Source organism: Hemicordylus capensis, chromosome 3, assembly GCF_027244095.1.
Source record: "Hemicordylus capensis ecotype Gifberg chromosome 3, rHemCap1.1.pri, whole genome shotgun sequence".
Taxonomy (NCBI): domain Eukaryota; kingdom Metazoa; phylum Chordata; class Lepidosauria; order Squamata; family Cordylidae; genus Hemicordylus; species Hemicordylus capensis.
The window spans coordinates 75,106,960-75,127,877 of NC_069659.1; the positions used below are offsets into that span (position 1 = coordinate 75,106,960).

The 20,918-nt window shown below is 42.6% G+C and overlaps 1 protein-coding gene across 18 annotated transcripts in view; it reads right to left on the minus strand.

The window, feature by feature from the left end:
• The window catches only part of ROBO2 (roundabout guidance receptor 2), a 735,763-nt gene that overhangs the window by 92,431 nt on the left and 622,414 nt on the right, over positions 1 to 20,918 (minus strand). For all 18 annotated transcript variants that reach the window (XM_053307038.1, XM_053307032.1, XM_053307028.1 and 15 more), the window contains 2 exons: positions 18,572 to 18,696; positions 7,645 to 7,816 (listed from right to left, as the gene is read on the minus strand). In XM_053307038.1, coding sequence (XP_053163013.1) covers positions 7,645 to 7,816; positions 18,572 to 18,696 — 297 coding nt within the window. The remainder of the gene's footprint in view (positions 1 to 7,644; positions 7,817 to 18,571; positions 18,697 to 20,918) is intronic.

Here is a 20,918-nt window from a genome sequence, read left to right on the forward strand (position 1 = left end):
TGGATCCTATGATGGTGCTATGATCCTATGATTAGTAGTGCTTCTGTCTTCCTGTACTGTCTCAAAAAGCTTCTTTGCGTGGATCAATATTTAAAGTTGGTAGGACACTTGAGCACTGCACAGCACTGCAGGATAAGGGCATTACAACTTTATCTTAAGTCTCTTTCAAAAATATAAGTGATCTGTGAACCTACAAGGGATAGTGGGCTTTCTAGAAGCTTGACTAGCTTCTGCTGCATCTAAAAGATCACTGACTGATTTTAGGCCAAAGTGTTTAATCTTTCTCTTACTAACTACAAAACGCAAAACATATCTCACTACTCTCCTTTAGAATTTCCTCATTTGGTTAGCCAAGCTAATTGAAAACATATTTTGTTTTCCATTACTCTAATTCAGCCTCTAAATTACACATATTTTAAACAAATATTATAGTAATCAATGATGCTCAATTAGAGCTGAACATTTTAATTGGAAGCCCATTAGCCAAGTTTCCTAAACCAGATGAAAGTATTATTTTAAAAAATGGATGAGAGTTTGATGGTAAAGCTAAAGCTAATATGCTCACAGGTCAGAGCTGTGAATATTTATTTTATTTTATTTTATTTTATTTTATTTTATTTTATACTTCTATTCCACTCCTCCAAGGAGCTCAGAGTGGTGTACGTGGTTATTTTTATCCTCAGAACAACCCTATGAGGTAGGTTAGGCTGAGAGATACATGACTGGCCCAGAGTCACCCAGTGAGTTCCATGGCTGAATGGGGATTCAAACTCAGGTCTTCGCCAGCACCAGGTGGCTAATCTGTATTGATGTTGTATCCCTCATTGGTGTTTGGCAGGCATATCATCTCAGGTTTGGCTTCACTGCTCTGATACAGAGAAGAAGAGTGATCTAAAGTTAGGCAGCTGAGTTCCAAGCAATGACTGAGAGATATCAGAATTAGAATTGCATGGTAAAAGAACTATGCTTGTTAAATGAAAAAACTTCAGCATTGCCTGCAGAGGCACTCTTACCCCCAGACCTTGGGGCGCCACTGCATGGCTTCCTGAGTCCTGGGAGGCCTCCTGCAAGCCTGAAGAATCTGGGTGGGTTGTGGGAAGAGTGGGGCTCACCTTGTTCCCTGCAGGGCATGCAAAGGAGCTCTGCACGGTGCCTTCCTGTGGCGTAAGCACCCTCACCCCAAAATGTGGCTCCCCAACCGATCTTGCCCCCTTTGCTGTGCCTTCTCGAAGCAGGCCTCCCATAACACAGCAGTCAGGCCGTGCGCCACTATGACCGCCACTCCCTAATCCTCCTTCAGTCCATGCCAGGAGAGTCCACTTGCTTTCCCTTGTGGTGCTTCATTGCGTGCATGTGAGCTCACTGAGCGCTCCAACCAACTGAGGCTTCTCCACAGCAGCTCGGCACATGCCTTGCACCCCCACCCTGCCCCAAGCCTCCATTATTCAAGCTTCTCTGCTGCAAACTCTCCTTCCTCCCTTGACTGGCTCCTTTTCCTCCTCTGGCACCACCACCATAGAGGAGAAGATGTGCTCACCCCCTGCCACACACATGGGGGCACACAAGAAAGAGATTGGTGTGGTTGGGGAAGGCTGTAGGGGAGCTCCCCCAAGGCAGCTGGAGGCCAGGGACAGAACGGTGGGCAGACTACAAAGTACAGGTTAAAAAAAAACACATTCCAGCTTCTAAAGTGGGGGGCCTTGTGGGGCGGCTTGTGGGGGGAGGCAGGCCTCCAATGCCCTTTAGGTCCAGGCTCCCAAAATCCCTAGGTGTGCCACTGATTGCCTGGGTGCCATGGCTTGTCTGGATGTCATGGCGATGGTTTTATTGGGTGGGGGGCAAAGGATACAAGGACTTTTTCTGGGCAGGTGAGTCATGCTTCCTGTGCTACTCTCTGGTTCACTCACTCTTGCTCACTCCCAACACCAGAACTCCAGCTTCCGCCACTTCCTGAGGTGAGGTGAGTGGTGCATCCTCCATCCTTTCTTACCTCCTGCAGAAAACCAGGCAGGCAGGCAAGGCAGAGGTGGAGTGAACCGTACTGCCTGAGTGGCTCACTGCCTGGAATGCCCAGTGCACTGAAGCACTGATGATGATGATGTTGCCTGCCGCGGACTCACCACTGATGATGATGTTTCCTGCCCTGGAATAACCACTGATGATGATGATGATGTGGCCTGCCCTGGATTTACCCTGAGACTCACCCTCTACTCTACATCATCAATGGGATGGAATCCCCAGAAGAGGCACAAACCTGGGTTACTTTTGGAAAGGGAGGAGAAGGATGCCTGGGTTTTGCCTTTGGATGTGTAGATGCCAGGGGAAAGGGCACCGTAATGGGTGGGAGCACAGGCTTAATTCAGCCACAACTGCTCCCCCTTGCCCACCCCTTCTGGACATCCATAACTAGTGCAAATCTACTGAGTGGTTATACAAGACTATCAACTGAAACAGAATGTTTATGGCACATGACAGAGAAGGGAATTCATGAAAGGAGGAACACCACAAGGTCAGAACAAAGAAGTCAGTCACTGTAATTTGTAATGTCCACAATGCAGAGTGCATTAGGTTTCTCCTGACAGCCTCTTGAGCAGTGATTGTGGCTCTAAGTAGCATTAGCTTTCCTTTTTATTACCCTTTTCTAATTCCTGTTACCTGCACCATGCTAGGCTGGTGATGGAATGACATCTTATTTTCTATGTGCAATGCACCTGAAAAGTGCACAAACTGCTTTTCCTATGAGTTCGGAATCCCTTTTCATTTCACTGAAGAACAGAAAGAAAAGCTTCAAGGGAGTTTTCAGAGGACTGTAAAGCCTCCCACAGGCTCTTCCTTAGAAAGGCTGGTTTTCAAATTAGGTCAAGGTACTTTTAAGTTAGCAGCCTGGCAGCTTGTTCTACCCTTCAGTGCCTTGCAATTACATGTGCAAAAGAAATAATTCATTTAAATGTCAGAATAACATATGCTTTGTGATTTCAGCAGCTGAATGTAAATGAATATGGATGCACATTTCCTGTTGATGTTCTACAGAATTAATGTAAGTGTTAGGATTTGGAGAAAAAATGCATTAATTTAGTATTTCTTTATGATATATTTAATCAGAAGGTGTGTGTGTGTGTGTGTGTGCATTACTTCATATACTGCAGGTGTTACTATAACAATGCTGTCAGTTCAGCTAATTAGAATACAGACGAGAGATGTGTGTGACCTGTAACGCTCCATTGTTTCTGCAGACAAAAAAAATAATGAAATATAATGTCTTCCTCCCATTGGAGAGTAATGAAGAACAAAACTAATTTGCTGGACCAAAAATTAATTAGACACATCAGATTCGATTGCACCTATTACTGTGAAAGTTTGCAGCTGTTTCTTGTATTATTACACCAGCAATGGAGTCCATGCACAAGCTAACTATTAAGTGAAGTATCAGAACTTCACTGCTAGGAATCATCACATTTGATTATTTCTGTCCCTTTTTAAAATGCCTTCCTTGTCCTTCTTCTTCGCCATCATCTTCAGTTGCTGTTTCTGAAAAGCACTCTGTCCTGAAATTTCTCTCTCTGAAATATTACTGGTCTGGCTGGCATGTACTGACACATCTCAGGCTTCTTATTTGGTCCCTTTAGCAATCTTCTTTTACCCATCCTTAGTGCCTTCAAGGAAGTGGTTGTTGTTGTTGGAAGTATGGATTCTCTCTTTCTCCATTATGTCATTTTCTGTCTCCACACCTTCTCTTGTATGCTTGCCCTTTTATGTACACTCCATCCATTTCTTCTTTATTTTCTCCTTGCAACCTCTATCCTCTTCACCAACTGTCTAATGTAGGTCATTACTACATCATCACTTCAATTTCCCAAGCTTCCAAAAGCACTATTGGCACTATATAGACATTACACAGTAGTAATAGTAATTAACAGTATATAAAGAAAGGACATGAAATGTCTAGGTTTCTCAGGACATGTTATAGAAGCAGTGTGACCAAAGAGATTTTGGCTCAATCCCCTAAAAGACAGAGGTGCTAAAGGTCTCCCATTATAAAAAGCTGATATGACAAGATACTGTATACAAAGGTTTAAAATAGGGAGAATTTCCCTATTGACAGGTGGTGTTCGCCTGCCTGCCAGTGCTATGTTTACAATTTATTCCCAGAACACTAAGTTATTGGTTGTATGTCTGTACTGATAATCATTTTCTGTTTCAGAAGCAGTGGTCTTAGAATGCCTCATGTGGATGCTCATCTGTGGGCAAAGCTTTGTTTTTTGGGCCTGCCTTCACGTCAGTCGCCATAGCTTCAGCTCCTAACTGAGTCTTGATGCAGTCGCAGAAATTTCCTGGCTGGGGTGCTGTGGTATGCTTTGAAATCAACTTCTGCCTTTGTCAGACCACCCTAGGGCACATGGTCCATCTCATGTTTTGAACTTGGGAGGCAATGATCTGGGCCTTTTTAGGCAAGTTGCTCATTATGCAGGTTTTCGATGACCTGGCAGTAGTTACAGTCCATTAGCCTGATGCTCTTCTGGTTTGGTCCAACCTGATCCCTCAGAGGCAATGGCAGGGTGAGGGTGACCCCAGGGGTTTCAAAGACTCATAAGAAAGTTATGTTCTGGTTATGTTCTGGCTCGTCTGGTGGCTGCTCGGGGATGGGCCTTCTCCAATGCTGCCCTGAGGCTTTGGAACACATTTCCTGCTGAAATAAGAGCCTGCCTATCTCTAACAACTTTTAAAAGGGCAGTCAAGACGCATTTGTTCAACCAGGCTTCTAATTAGACTTTGGAGCTATTCTCACAACTAGCAGAGGCTAGCCCGATTTTTGTTGGTCATCAGAACCACCGGGCTCGCAGCCGAGCCCGGTGGTTCTGGAGTGGCTAAGCCGCTTGAGAACCCCTGGCAAAAAGCAGGTTTGCGGAGCGAGCGCTCCTGCAAACCTGCTTTTTGCGATCGTGAGTAGCTCAGATAGAGGGGAGGGAGAGACTGAGAGCTCATTACTGATGTATTGATAATGAGCCAAAAACAAAGGGAGGGAAAGGCGCAGGGGTGGAGACAGAGAGGGAAGGAAGTGACGACAAGCCAAGACGAGTATGCAGATAGGCCAGCAGAGAAGGGAAAGATTCAACAGTCGGAAGAGAGTGAAGACAGGATTAGAGAGGTAAGTTAGTTCTGGAGGAGGGCTGATATGAAGGCATTTCTTGTAGATAAGTATTACCGTTGGTTGTAGTCCTCAGGAGGCCTTTAGGAAGCACGGAGCTGTGGGCTGTCCAGGCAGCATAGGGAGCCAAATGCTATGGCAATCTATGAGGCACAGATTTGTCTTTACAGACTAAAGGTTCACATATCAACCCAAGAGGCAAGAGCATGTGTTTCCCTAGATAGGGCTCACATACTACTATTCACTGGGGTCTGAATATGTTTCCCTCCCTCCTCTTGTGTGGGAGGGGTATGTCCCTTTTATATCCTCTCCTTAAGCCCATTGTCATATCTCAAATAAAAGACCACCACACCAATTCCTCTATCCTAAGGTAAACATATCGGTCTCCCTCCTTGACTGTCTTCTACCATATCGGCCATGGTGGAGTCCGGATCTGACATTGTTTACCAATCCAGATAGAAACATTCCTGTTTATGCCGAGCTTGACTGGCCTGTGGTCACTTCTCAAAACTAAGTTGGCACCTTCAAGACCTAAGGAAAGTGTTATTAAGAAATAGCATGAAAAAGGTTCAGCAGCTACTGTGCAAATAATATGTATTCCTATAATGTGTAGGTACTGTATATGATTACACTTTAGCATGTTTCAAGCTAGTTCCCATGATTAACATAGCATAGCACAACACATAAACAGCAAAGAGGGACGAATCTCCTCCTCTAGTCAAGCCTTGACTACATAATAAACAATTCCATTCAGTTACTTTGGTTCAGCAGAACCAAAGTTCACACTTCAATTTCTTGCAAACCAGCAATTCCAGACACAGGCCTAAGCTTAGCCCTTTGGGCTATCAAGGCTGGTCCCAATCTGACCCGTCTGTTCACAACAGGAGTGGACAACTCCTGAACCTGGCTGCTTCGCCCTGGATCGCACAGAAGAGAGATCAGTGTTCGGAATTATTTATCTGCCTTGTTGCAGTTGTGTTAAGTTAATAAAGTGGCACCAGTTTTAATCCATCACTTGTCTTGTCTTTCTTGGGTCTCTAGGTGCAATCAAGCAACTATATCAATCCTCTTCCAGATAGATAGATAGATAGATAGATAGACAGACACATGCACACACACACACACACACACACACACACACACAGGAATCGATCTCTATATTCATAATAATTTTTTCATTCAGCCCGATTGGGAGTATATCATTCAGACTACAAGTGGAATATTCTGTATCTGAGAGTTTCCCAACTTTTTTTATATTTTTTAAAAAACCTCCCTAATGTAGAAGATAGCACATCAGATCAAGTGTTAAGCATCCCCCACCATGTGATTTCCAAGTGTACGGAGTTTATCAACATGGTCAATGTTTAAATATGCAATCCTCTATCTGAAGCCTGAAGCAGTGGCGGCCCGTGAATGCGCCGCTGGGGGGTGGGGTGGGGGTGGCAAGAGACACCTTTAAGAGTAAATGAATTCGGTGCTTACATCCACTCCCGCCGCATCTGAATGCTGTTCGGCGAAGCAGCATGCCGCCCAACAGCCCCTGCGGCGGGGAATTGCCTCCACCACTCACCTGGCTTCCATTGAGCCAAGCCCCTGACAGCAGCCAGGTGAGTGGCAGAGGCAATTCCCCACTGCAGGGGCTGCTAGGCAGCACGCTGCTTCTCTGAACAGCATTCAGGTGCGGCGGGAGCGAATGTAAGCACTGAATTCATTTACTCTTAAAGGTGCCTCCCCCCACCGCCACCCCCCAGCAGTGCGTTTAAAGGCTGCCACTGGCCTGAAGTGGTATAGTTCCTAAAAAAACTGTACCATGGGATAATTCTAAATGTACAGATTGACTCTTATTTAAACTAGACCGTTCTTGTTAATATTTAAGCACAACCATGTAGCACACACGTAAGTACAACTGTATTGTACTATGCTTCTCTCGCCACTTTTTCAATTTATGCTTGAAAAACATCTCAGAAGGGTATGGTTCTAGGTTTGCCTCAGGTCATGAAATTAATTCTTGGGAAAGACTAATAAGGAAACAGATTTCAAAGAAAAGAGATCCTATTACTAGCTTCCCTCTCTATTTGGACTCCATATTTCTTGGGCTTTGGCATAGGATAGAATAGACCCATTGCTTAAATTTTTGTTGTTGTTGTTGAATAGCTGAGAAACACTAAAGCATGGCCTTGAGCACCAACAATATGAATAAGGCAACAATCCAGCAATCTTAACAGGCTGAAAAGAGAACTTTAGTTAGCTGCTCAATAAATCTATCAAGCTGCTATAGTGATAAATTCATAATGCAATATTAATTTCATGCAATCATCTATGTTTCTATTGCATTTTGGAAAAATAAGAACTATTTCCGGTGTACGTTTAGATAACTTTTCCAAAGAGAAAAGGCCATTTAGCACACAACTACATTTTTTGTTTTAAATTCTGACTTATGAAGGTGTCATAAAATCCTGAGAATATAAAACAACATAGCAAGACCAACAATCACTTACCAATTATTATGGGTTGTGGTTCGCTTTTCACTCCCACACCAGCACTGGTACTTGCTGCAACTTCTACTCTGTACTGAATACCTGGATACAGTCCTCCAATCACTACAGACCGAATGGCTGCATCTACAGTCTTGTTGATGTGAAACTTTGTTTCATTACCCAAGCACCAGATCTAAAACAGGAAGATAAAATGATGAGTTCCCCCCACATATTTAAGAATATAGGCTGACATCCAAACTAGCACTGCCCATGTGCAATGGGGAAGGTGCACTTTTCACCAATCATTCCTTCTGTGCCACCCAAAATGATGAGTGCCACCCAAACCTATGTCCCCTATGTTTTCAGAAAATATTTTTGAGAGCCACAGAGGGAGGAAGGTACTGACAAAAATAGCCCCTTCCTTATTGCACATGTGCAACGGTTGTCTTGATCAGCCATAATGTACTAGCAATCTTCAGTACAAACATATATATCATCATAACTCTGATGGTCAAATGCTTATCAGTTTGGAAGTGAAACAGAACCACCCCCAAAATATGATGATAATAAGGGATTCTGGGTAGGCAGAAGTACAGAAGAACCTCAGTATTCATGGGGGTTCCGTTCTCCACTACTACCGCAGATATGGAAACTGCGAATTCTGAGTCATTGGGGCTATGGAGGTCCAAGGTATAGGTTCCTGGAGATCAGAAAAATGTCTGTAAAATAGGGTAAAAGGCTCTAGAAATGCTGGGGGAAGTGGCCTACTATGATCTGTGGGTCCCCAGCAGTCCAACAATGCCCCCAAAGAATTTAAAAAATCAGCCAAAAATCGCAGCCCTCCTTTTTTGGCAAAATGAGCCATAAAATGACTCCCAGTCTCAAATTTGGAGGCTGGAAATGGTCATTAATCCTCTTTTAATCTTTCCCCCATCATGTATACTGAGGTCGGTTGTCCATTACCTGACTGCGGATATGCAAAACTGTGGATAGTGAGTCCACTATTAATGAGTTTCTCCTGCATATAAGTTTGTAAATTTAAATTAAAATATAAAAAAACAACAATCCAGAAATGATGTTGTTAGTTCCTGATACTTATTCAACCTCCAGAATTTATGGAATGTTGAGGACATAGAAATACAAAAATGCAAGAGTAACTCATCCCATGATCTGTTGTTGTTATTAATTATTAATTATTATTATTTATTATTATTTAACTCCTTTCTTTGATACTACTCTTCATGGAGAAAGGGCACATACTGCTGACTCCCAGTCATATCTGTATTAAAATCCTGGATTTCCCTATTGATTGTGATTAGGCAGCTCTCAAAACCGTGTTAGGTTCTTGAGCTCAATATTGAGCTAGAGAGGGATGTGTTCCAGCAGGATTTCTTAGAAATGTCCCTGATTAATTTTGGCCTGATGCAACTCTAAGAGGCACAGTGCATCTCAAAAAGGACATCTACTATAGTAAACCAAGTTAAGGATATGAGCTCCTGTAGCTAACATTAGGGATTTGCAGAACGTTCCACAGTCGGAACATTCTGACTCGAAATGGCCCATTTCAAATTAAGGGCCTGTTCTGAGCTTGGAATGGAATGACCCCATCCCAAGTTGGAATGTTTTGACTGTTCTGATTGCCAGCTTGGATTCCAAAATGGCATTCAGAACATTCAGAGTGTTCTAAGATCATTCTGTAGGAAAAACCGGCTTGACCCGTTCTGATGGAACATTCCATGAGTTTTGCGTTCTGTTCCAGACTCGGAACAGAACTACTACTAATCACACTTCTCCATCCCTTAAGCAGCCTCTAGGATGGAGGGGGAAGAGCTGCTTCAGAATTCTCTCAGGCCACACCAAGTCTCTTCAGTAGCTGTTAGTATTAACTCCTCTGGCCTATGGATTTTCTTCCCTCAGGACACACAGGTCTTAAGCAGACCCTTGGAAGGTGAAGTAAGGGCTGCTCAACAGTTCTCCCAGACAAGAGCTGACATCTAGGAGCTGATAATGTGAGTTCTTCTGGTCTGGGATCACAAACTGTTTTAATAAAGTTGTGGCATGTTTAATGAAACTTACTGGTGTCTGTTTCTTTCTTTTCCTGCTGTCTAGGAAGCAGTACGTCTTTAAAGATGTCAACAGAGGGCATAGCCTCTGAGCATACACTTAAGTTCTATGCTCTTGAGAATATTTATTATTTATTAATTAAACATATTTCTATACCACCCAAAACTTGCATCTCTGGGTGGTTTACAATTAAAATAATTTAAACATTAAAATCCATTAAACAATTAAAATCATTTAAACATTAAAATCCTTAACATTAAAATAAGTTAAAACCCAACATTAGAAGTATTAAAACTATGAATCTAATTAAAAGCCTAGGTGAATAAATATGTCTTCAGTGCCTTTTTAAAAGTTGCCAGAGATGGGGAAGCTCTTGTTTCAACAGGGAGCACATTCCAAAGTCCAGGGGCACCAACGGAGAAGGCCTGTCCCTGAGTAGGTGCCAGATGAGCTGGCAGCAACTGCAGATCAACCTCTCCAGACAATCTTAACAGGCAATGGGGCTCATGGTGAAGAAGACGTTATCTTAAATACCCAGAGCCTAAGCTGTTTAGGGCTTCATAGGTAATGACTAGCTCCTTGTATGTTGCTCAGAAACCTATCTGCAGCCAGTGTAGTTCTTTCAACACAGTAGTAATATGGTCTCTCCTAGATGTCCCAGAGACCAACCTGGCTGCCGCATTCTGTAACCAACTGCAGTTTCCGGACTACGTACAAAGACAGCCTCACATAGAGAACATTGCAGTAGTCCAGCTTGGAGGTTATCAGCATATGTACCACCATTCTGAGGTCATTGATCTCAAGAAATGGATACAGCAGGCCTATCAGTCAAAGCTTCACCTCTAGCTACCGCCTCACCCTGGGACACCAGGGAAAGGTTCGGGTCCAGAAGCACCCCCAGACTGTGTACCTGTTCCTTCCAGGGAAGCGTAGCCCCATCCTGAACTGACAAATCAAAATCATCCCCTGAGTTCCAACCCTACACAATAAATACCTCTGTCTTATCTGGATTCAGCCTCAGTTTGTTATCCCTCATCCAGCCCATTACTGCCTCCAGGCAGGCATTTAGGGAGGTTATCACTTCTCCCAATGATGTTGACATGGAGAAATAGATTTGGGTGCCATCAGCCTAACACTCTGCACCAAAGCTATTGATGAACTTTCCCAGCAGTTTCATGTAGATGTTAAAGAACACTGGAGACAATATGGAGCCCTGAGGGACACCATAGGAAAGTTCAGATTTTGAAGAACAACAGTCTCCAAGAGACACCATCTGGAATCTCTCCATGAAATAGGAGCAGAACCACTGCAAAGCAGTGCCTCCCATTCCCAACACCCTCAGATATTCCAGAAAGATACCATGGTTAATAGTATCGAAGGCTGCCAAGAGATCCAAAAGGACCAACAGCGTCGCACACCCTCTGTCAATTCCCAATTGGAAATAATCCATCAGGCTGACCAAGGCAGTCTCCACCCATAGCCCACTCAAAAGCCAGTTTGAAATGGGTCTAGATAAGCAGTTTCCTCAAAGACCGCCTGGAGCTGGGAGGCCACCACCCTCTCAATCACCTTGCCCAACCATGGAAGGTTGGAAATAGGCCTGTAGTTGCTTAACTCTTAGGGATCCAAGGCAGGCTTCTTCAGAAGTAGTCTAATAATTGCCTCCTTAAGACAAGGAGGCATCCTGCCCTGCCCTAGAGAAGCATTTATAATCTCTACCAGGCCCTCTACAACAGCCTCCCTGCCAAATAGTATAAGCCATGTTGGACACAGATCAAGAGGGCAGATGTAGGCCTCATCATTCCAAGCAACTTGTCCACATCCTTAGGAGTCATGAACTGAAACTGATCCAGAGTAATCATGTAAGAGGAGCTGTTGGACACCTCAGCATCAGATTCTGTAACAATTGTGGAGTTTGAATCTAAGTCGGACCGTATACAGGAGATTTTGTACACAAAAAACTCATTAAAACATCACAGCGAGTAATTATTGTTGGTTCTAGTTATTGAATCAAGGGGGAAGGGGCACACACTAGTCCCTTCACAACCCTGAACAACTACACCGGACGTGAAATTGTGGACGTGATAGGGGCAGAAAAGAATCACTTCTTTGCCATACGTATCACCTGAGCATGGGTCTTCAAATGTGCTCTATATGATAATCTGTTGGATTTTAGTCGAGTCTTTCTCCACTTGTACTCTAGGTCGTCTACCTCTCTGCTTCAGCCCCTGTAGTTGTTCTGTATACCAAGGGGCCAGTTTTGAAGAGGGTTGGAGAGCACACTTAGAAGCGATCGTGTCCACTGCCTTGGTGAACTGATTGTTCCAATTCTCCACCAGAGTGTTGGCAGGGTCACCAGCAGAGCCAACACTGAATCCCTCCAAGGCTTCTTGGAATCCTATTGGATCCAATAACCTTCTCGGGCAGACCATCCTAATGGGCCCCTTGCCCTTGCAGAGGTGGGACATGGTCATGAGTCCAGCCTTAACCAGATAGTGGTCTGTCCATGACAATGGGGAAATCACAGGAGTCCTCACCCATGGAACACCACCAACAAAATACATTGCTCCTCTTTAAGCCACAGACTCCCCACTTAATGGCTACTCTCTCTTTTTATGTATTCTTAACAAAATAGGAGAAAAGGGGTTGTTGGCATGCTTGTTTTAAATATATAACATATCCTATGCCCTGTTGATGCTGTGGATAATGTCAGAATTCTATGAGCACAGTCAGTGTGCTGGATGTGGTGGTGGTGGGTTTATTTCCTCTACCCTTTTAAACAAGCATTAGTCATTATTTCCTCCATGAGCTTCAAAAATCTTTACATTGTTTCTCACCCATATTTTTAAAGGGAACTTTCCATTAGAGTCTACTGCTACTAATGGATTTTTCAGTTGTTCAATCCCACAATTTATCAGGGATTGTTCAATTGTTCCTTCTTTATTCGGAAGTAAGTCCAATTGAATTTAATGGAGCTTATTCAATTGAGATTATCTGGATGCATTTCAAAGTGGCTTTCTATGGGGTTGAGTCTATGGGGTTGAGACAGCCTTGGCTGACATGTTGGATGATCTCCAATTAAGAATCAACAAGGGGAATGTAACTCTGTTGATCCTTTTGGTTCTCTCGGCAGCTTTCAATACTATTGACCATGGTATCATACTAGAGCACCTGAAGGAGTTGGGAGTAGGAGACACTGCTTTGCAGTGGTTTCACTCCTACCTTTCTGGTAGGTTCCAGATGGCTTCACTTGGAGATCGTCGCTCTTCAAAATGAGAGTTATTGTATGGGGTTCCCCAGGGCTTGATTCTACCTCCAATGCTTTTTAACATCTACATGAAACCTCTGAGATAGATTATCAGGAGATTTGGTACAGGCTGTTATCAATATGCCGATGACACCCAAATCTATATTTTCCATGTGTCTTCATCAAGAAATGACTTAAGTTCCCTAAATGCTTGTCTGGAGGCGGTAATGGTCTGGATGAAGGAGAACAAACTGAGGCTGAATCCAAGCAAGACAGAGGTACACATTGTGGGAGGTTGAGACTTACGAAGTTGCTTACATCTGCCTGTTTTGGATGGGATTGTACTCCCCTGGAAAGAGTGGTACGTAGTCTGGGAGTATATCTGCACCAAAACCTTTACCTGATCTCTCAAGTTGAGGCAATGGCCAGGAGTGCTTTCTATCAGCCGAGGCTGATATGCCAGATACATCCAGTTCTGGCAATAAATGACCTTAAAACAGTGCTGCATGTGCTGGTAACATCCAGACATGACTACTACAATGCACTCTATGTTGGGCTGCCTTTGTACATAGTCTGGAAACTGCAACTAGTAAGAATGCAGCAGACAGTTTGGTCTCCAGGTTTGCTCAAAGAGATCACATTACATCCATTTTAAAAGAACTACACTGGCTGCCAATAAGTTTCCCAGTGAAATCCAAATTGCTGGTTATTATCTACAAGTGATTTTTGGCCCGTTGAATAACGGGCGCTAGTAACGGCGCTCCTGGCCCCCCGCCGCCATTCCCCCTCCCTCCGCCGTTCCCCCCTACCTTTAAGGGCCAAATCGGCCCAGGCACTTGCCCCCGCCAGGCCGGGGAGACGGAGACCGGGGGCGGAGCGGAGGCCATGTAACTTTTTAAAAAAAATTTACTCCCGCGGCCGCCGACCGCCCACCCTCCCTCCCAGCTGCCGAGTCCCCCTTACCCTGGCCGACTGCTGTCGGCCGAAGACAGCCCTTAATTTAAGAGGCAGAGAGGAGCTCACAAGCAGAGCTCCTCTCTGTGCAAAGCCTCTTGCCGAACTGCCGCTTTGGGCGCAAGGGACGCAAGCGCCCAAAGCGGCAGTTCGGCAAGAGGCTTTGCACAGAGAGGAGCTTTGCTTGCGAGCTCCTCTCTGCCTCTTAAATTAAGGGCTGTCTTCGGCCGACAGCAGTCGGCCAGGGTAAGGGGGACTCGGCAGCTGGGAGGGAGGGTGGGCGGTCGGCGGCGGCGGCCGCGGGAGTAAATTTTTTTTTAAGGTTACATGGCCTCCGCTCCGCCCCCGGCCTCCATCTATTTTGGCCGAGGCGGCGGCTCTGCCGCCGCCTCGGTCACTTTCCCGCCGCCTCCTCTCCGGCTTCTTCGGGGCGGCCGCTTCTGGCCGCCCAAGATGGCTGCCGGGTGCCGGCGAGCGTGTCTCCCTTGCCCTGTTCTGCGCCTGCGCTTTGCGCAGGCGCAGAACAGGGCAGGGAGGCACGGACACACGCTTGGTGTCCGTCCATGGACGGACACCAAGCGTTTTATTAGAGAGGATAAAGCCCTGAACAGCTTGGGTCTGAGGTATTTAAGAGAACACTTTCTTCTTCATTAATGGTTTGGGCCCAGGATACTTGAGGGACTGCCTGCTCCCAAGGGTTTCTGCCCACTTGACGAGGTCATCTGAGGGGGCTCTGCTCCGGGTGCTGACAATGAGGGAGGCTCAGTTGTCGTGCACGTGGGACAGGGCCTTCTCTGTTGCTGCCCCCAGACTCTGGAATGCTCTCCGGTGGCTATTCGCTCCTCAGTCTCCATCCTGGCTTTTTACCCAGGCTTTTATATGATTGTCTCTGCTGCTGCTCTTTGTATTTTGTACTGTTTTTATTCTTGTTTTAAATTTTTAATCAGATTTGTTTTATGCTTTTAGCTTAATATTTTAATTTTGTAAAAACAGTCTTGTTTTTAAGCTCTGTTGCGAACCACCTTGGGATTGTTTTAATTAAAGGTGTTATATAAATTTAACAATAAATAAACAAACAGACAAACCACTGCCACTTGTTAAGATCAACTTGGCAATTCTGGTTGCGATTGCCAGCAGCTCAATTGGTGGCAACTCAAAACCCGGGATGCTGAAACATGCATCCTAATGAAATTAGAGTTTCCTCTTCTCTGAATGTTTTTAAGAAGGACCTGAAAACATACCTGTTTAGCCAGGCTTTTAGTTTATAAAGTTTAAGGTTTTAGAGTTTTTATTTGTATTTTAAATGGTTTTAATCACGCTAATGTTCAAATGTTTGTTTTTAGATTGTGGACCACCCAACCAGGGTCTTCTGTATAGTCGTTATAAAAATGTGATAAAATAAATAAACTAAAATAAATATTTCCTTGTAAGTGTGCATATAGAATTGTGTGCTCAGTTATCAAAATGCTGCTTGAAAAGGGATTTACTGGGCTTGTACTCCAGTCCAGCATCCTCTTTCCTAATGTGCTCAGCCAAATGCTTCCAGGAGGCTCCAAAGAAGTGCAGCAAGAAAACCTCACACACCATTCCCACCCACTACCAACAAATTAGTATTCTATTGTTGACTGCCCTTGAATATAGAAGTTCTATAGCCAAGCTGACTGTGAATATGGTGTATTCCACATGGAATATTCTACTTCAGTTCCTCAGTATAGGGAGGCATTATTGTTTTTTCCTCTTCCAAGATTCATCCACCCCATTTAATTAAAAACAAAACAAAACAACACCTTGTGCAGAGAAGTACACAGTTATGTCTATGGATTAGAACTATGCCTAAATAAACATCCCTTCTATTATCTATTCCACATCATGGAAACTTTGAGAATATTAAAAATTGTTCACAATATAGCAAGTGCACAATATAGCAAGAACAATTTCAAACAAGAAAATAAGATAAGTAAGACAAGGAAAAGACAAGCATAAAACAGAATCTACCTAAGTGATAGTCATTATGACATCTATATACATTTTTTGGATTGGGGACATTTACCCTCTAATCAGTACAATTGCAGCACTATGTCCCTAGCTTTCAGAAAATGGCAATTTAAATAATATTAATAAAAGTTTGCATTATTAGAAAAACCAAGCTGCAAGAAAAGGCGCAGGTGGTTTGTTCAAAGTTTTAAAGAATATCTGTGGCAGATAAGGAAACAGACACAATCTCCAAAGATATTCCACATACTTAAAACAAAACTATCCCCTCAACTTTACCATTTTGAATAGAATTATACACAAAACATTGAACAGAAGTTGGACACAAAAACACTGTTAAGAATACAAGTTATACCTTTCAGTATTCACATTTTTACCTGTGTCATCTATATAGATATTAATAAATCACACATTTAGCCACAGGTGTGTGTGTGTTTGTCTGTGTGTGTGTGTGTGTGAGAGAGAGAGAGAGAGAGAGAGAGAGAGAGAGAGAGAGAGAAACAAAATATCCTAGTTTTCACAAAGAAGGGCAAGGAGTTTTTGTAGTTGTATATACAATTCATTTACTTTCTGCTGTTTTCCTTGTTCTTCTAATTACTGAAATTGTTTCTTCCTCTTGAACTGAGTGAAGAAGAAGGACACCTCAAATACGTGTCATAACACAAACCAGTTCCTCATGATACAAATTGGACTGCTTCAATGTATTTTTTTTGATTCATGTGTTTTGGGAGATACAACAAAGTTTTGAGGAAAGGGTAGAAGTTATTTTTTTAAACTCAAAAGTATCTTACTCTTCAATTACTACAATTTTCCAGAATGCATTAAATCCCTCCAGGGATTTCAAGGAATCATGTATTCATCTGTGAAATTCCAGAATCAAGGAAAGGGGATGCTGGTCATATGTTGTAAGTGATGTTGTGTGCTGCACCTGATCAGCGATCCTGTTTCTTATCAAGTGGGATCACCATACACAGTATATGCTTACACACTGGAGGAACAGTTTATATGTCCTCAGAGAACTGACAGAAAGTTCTCTTCCTAACAATGACAGACAAGTAGATGGGTAGGTGTAGGTATGTGAGAAAGAGAGTGTGCATGTGCAAGAAAGATAAAATGCACACATGCACTTTTATGTGTACAAAGGTTTTTGAAGTGCATCACTCACTTTTCTTCCTTTGAGTGGTTTTCCACAAAAAGGTAGAAATGTTTAAATAGCAAGCAGTACCCAAGTCAGCAGATGGCCATAATGAGAGACAACACATGTCAAGGGCATTCAACCACTCACAAAAAGCTGTTGTGTGTTCCACATACTAGGTCACTAAAAGATATACTGTCTTCTGCATTCATATAGTCATGTTTATTCATGTAACAGGTTAAATGAAGGGGTTACATAGGTTAAATGAACCATCAATACAATAGTCATCTGTATGCCCTCAAGAAAGATAAACACTATATCATCATTTCAAAAATGCAGGTACCTATATATAAACTTCAATAAAATAAAATAAAATAGCACTAACCATGAAGGTTAACTATAATTCTTTTTAAACACAGAATCTTAGGACATACTAACAAATATAGTTAAGAAACAAAATATAAATATAACATGGGATTTCTTGTTGTGGCCTTGGAACAATTGAACACATAGAATTCTAGTTTGTCAACAACTGTTGCCAGAGGCCTGTGAATTTTATAACTGCCTGCATGCCCAATGGAGCTTCTATATTTTGTCTTTGTGACAGTGACTTGGCTGCTCTGAACCACAAGTCTTACTGTGAAGCAACATAAAGTAATTATGGGCAACAGATTCTGGAAGCTGCCATTTTCCTACATCCAGCAGCATCCCTGTGTGTAGTTAGAAAACCAATGAGCTCCAGTCCTGAGCAAGGTAGAAGGGGTGCTGGTGTCATTTTGACTTTTTGCTTCAGGTTCAAAAATGTCAAAAGCTGGGTCTGATCACAAGTTCTTTTGAAGAATTTCAAAAGCAGTTTTCAATGCAGCAAGGGGAACTGCTGTTAGGAGGAAAAGTTTAAAGTCTCACTGGGTGAGTGCAAACTCTCTTGTGTGCCTAGAGGGAATTGCTTCTTTTAAGAACAATAATACAGCTAAAAGGAAGGCTGAAATTCTCCTGCAGCTTGAGCTCTTTCAACAATAATGCTCTTGTTAGATCAAAAATGAACCCAAGATTCATCAGAAGATTCACCGTCTTCAATGGGAGCAAGCAGGCACCTTTCTCTCTTCAGGATGTTGAAATTTTTATTGAAAGAGCACAGCACTTCTAACCTTATATTTGCTCTTAAATAATATTTGCTGTTTAGCTATCTTGTTATTTTAAAATATACACACCTGGGATGGCAAAGATTTAGGCTTCAAGATGAACTGCTTACTCAGTCATATAAGCCCAGTGGTTGGAGATGGGCAAGCGACCTTTTCTGTAACTACCCTGAGTAGGCTGTTTTGGAGATAAATATGGTAAGAATAGAAAGGCAGTATTTACTGCTCACTCTCTCATTCTCTTTCTCTCTTCAGATCAGTTGCTGTATCTATAACTTCGAAATATGAATGAGCTACTTAGAACAATGATTACTGTAACATTGATACAGAAAATGTAGTGCTGCTGCTGCTAATGTTTCTAATCACAAAACAGTTTCAAATGCTTCTTTCCTGCTGGTAGGAGAATTTCATTCCTACCTTGTATTCCTGGATTATTCCATTTTGGTGATCTGGAGGTGGGGGATCCCAGGAAATGCTGATACTGGTGCTGTTGTGGTTACCTACTGTCAGAACAGTAACAGATTGTGGAGGAGCACTTGGGGCTATACCAGACAGAGGCAAACAAGAAAAAAATGTTGTTATATATTGTAAAATGAAGTAACATCTGATCAAAAGTTTACATCTGACACCAGCATGAATGCATACATTATTTTATTTTGTTTAAAATATTTATATACTGGCTTTCTGAAAAATGTACAAGGCAGCTTACAACATACAGCAAACCAGATATTAAAAACAAAAACAGACATGAAGAGACAGCAGTAATATTTAAAAATATCCCATGTCATTATTACTCAATATATATATATGGTTTTACTAATTAATATGAAAATGGCTAGGGATTTGCAAAACGTTTTGATATTGAAACATTTCAACTCAAAACAGGCCTTTTTGAGTGCTTCAAACTCGAAATGAAATGCCCTTTAAATAAAGGGCCTGTATTGAGCTTGGAACAAAACAACCCAATTTCAATTCAAAACCTATTGCCCTTTCGAGCACCATTTTGGAGAATTGTTTTTCCCTTGCTAATTGGTTTTCTGGCACTGGCTTCTAAAATTCTGGCTTGTAAACTTCTTGCTTCTTGGTTGGCTTGTCATCATACAAATCAAGTGTGGTCATAGGCAACTGGGCCCGCATTGGCTATAGAGAGGAAAGAGGGAGGGGGAACACAAATGGAGGGAGTATCAAAATGTTTCCAAAGGCACTGGGAGGCAGAGAGAGCCCTTATAGTGTCCCTCTTGAAGAGTATACACCAGGTGAGGAGGAAGGAGGGGTGGATTTTGTGGTTCTCTCAGCATTGTGTATAATATGTTGTGCTATTGCTGCAACTATCTGGTTTCACTGGATCTCAGGTTGACAAAGGCAGAACTTGTGTGCCTGCCTTCCTTGAGTTGTGGTTTGTTTGGTTTTTGAGATAGTGTTGTGCCAAAAAGTGGACAGTGGCAGGTTTCTCTGTGTGGGTGTAATATTTCTTGGTGACTGTTATGATGAGCTCCATGTCTGGCCTTGAGACTAACATGTGCTTCACTCACTGCTCTGCAAACTGCATTGCAAGTTGTAACTCAAAATATTGCTGCTGTTGCTCTAGTTGTGCTTATGACTATGCTTGCTGCTAAAGGTGCTGCTGTGGCAGCTATTGCTATGCTAGGAATATAAGGAGTCATAATTTTATGTTGTAGAGCAACTTGCGCCAGTGATGTTACTGCAGTGCAGGCATTGTGGCTGGCAGTGTATTCTGGGTCATTGGTTCTTTTTTGGCCGATTTTGGTCTGTGTTTGAAATGTGTGTTCTGTGTTGGGAAGGACAGATTTCCTTTTACTGTGTGCATCGAATCTGCAGTGTTTTTTTAAGGCAGAGTTGCAAAATGCATTACAAATTGCAATGCAAAACTTGTGTGCACTCTGTGAGTGAAGCTTGTTCCAGCCATAGGGAACAATGGGGAACTCAAAATACCCCATTGTTCCCCAAGTGTAGCTCCTAGGGTCACCAAAGTTGTGTGGTAGGGCATGATGGGTGCTACCCAGCCCACAAAAGAAATGGTTAAGCGGGCAATTGTTAACCCCAAGCCCCCATAGGATCCTATGGGCATTTGGGGGAAAGGTTAAACATTTGTTAAAAATCACCAACTTGCCCATTCCTTTTGTGGTTGGATGGCAGGTAATGCTCATCATGCCCTACCACCCAACCCACATTGGTGTCCCTAGGTGCTACCAATGAGGTATTTCTCCATTGTCCCCTATGGCTGAGATACTCGAAATATTCCAAGTTTAGTTGAAACAACCGGTTCAATTGCTGTTTCAATGAAATGTCTCAGCCATCTGCATTTTCTTTTGAGCTCAAAACAAAATGCAAAATCTGTTTCATACAGATCTCTACCGGGTTACTATGCCTGGGATATAAAAGTGATAGGTTACTTTATTCATTTATTTAAAATATTTCTATTCCTCCCCTCCTGTACACTACTGCTGGGAGAGTCTCACAACATTAATAAGATAGATACAATATAAAACCATTTTAAAAAAATTTTAAATGTTAAAAGAGCAAGCTAAAACAACATTTACAAGTTTTGAATTTTAAAAGTTTCAAATTAAAAGTTATAAGTAAAAAGCAAAAAAAAAAAAAAAAAAGAAGAAGAAGAAAGAAAGAAAGAAAGAAAAAAGAACTAGGAAATTGACCAGATATAAGTAGCAGATAAAATGTTTAAAAGCCACTATTAAAAGATATATCTATAATTGTATTTTTTTAAATAAACACTGAGGGAGGG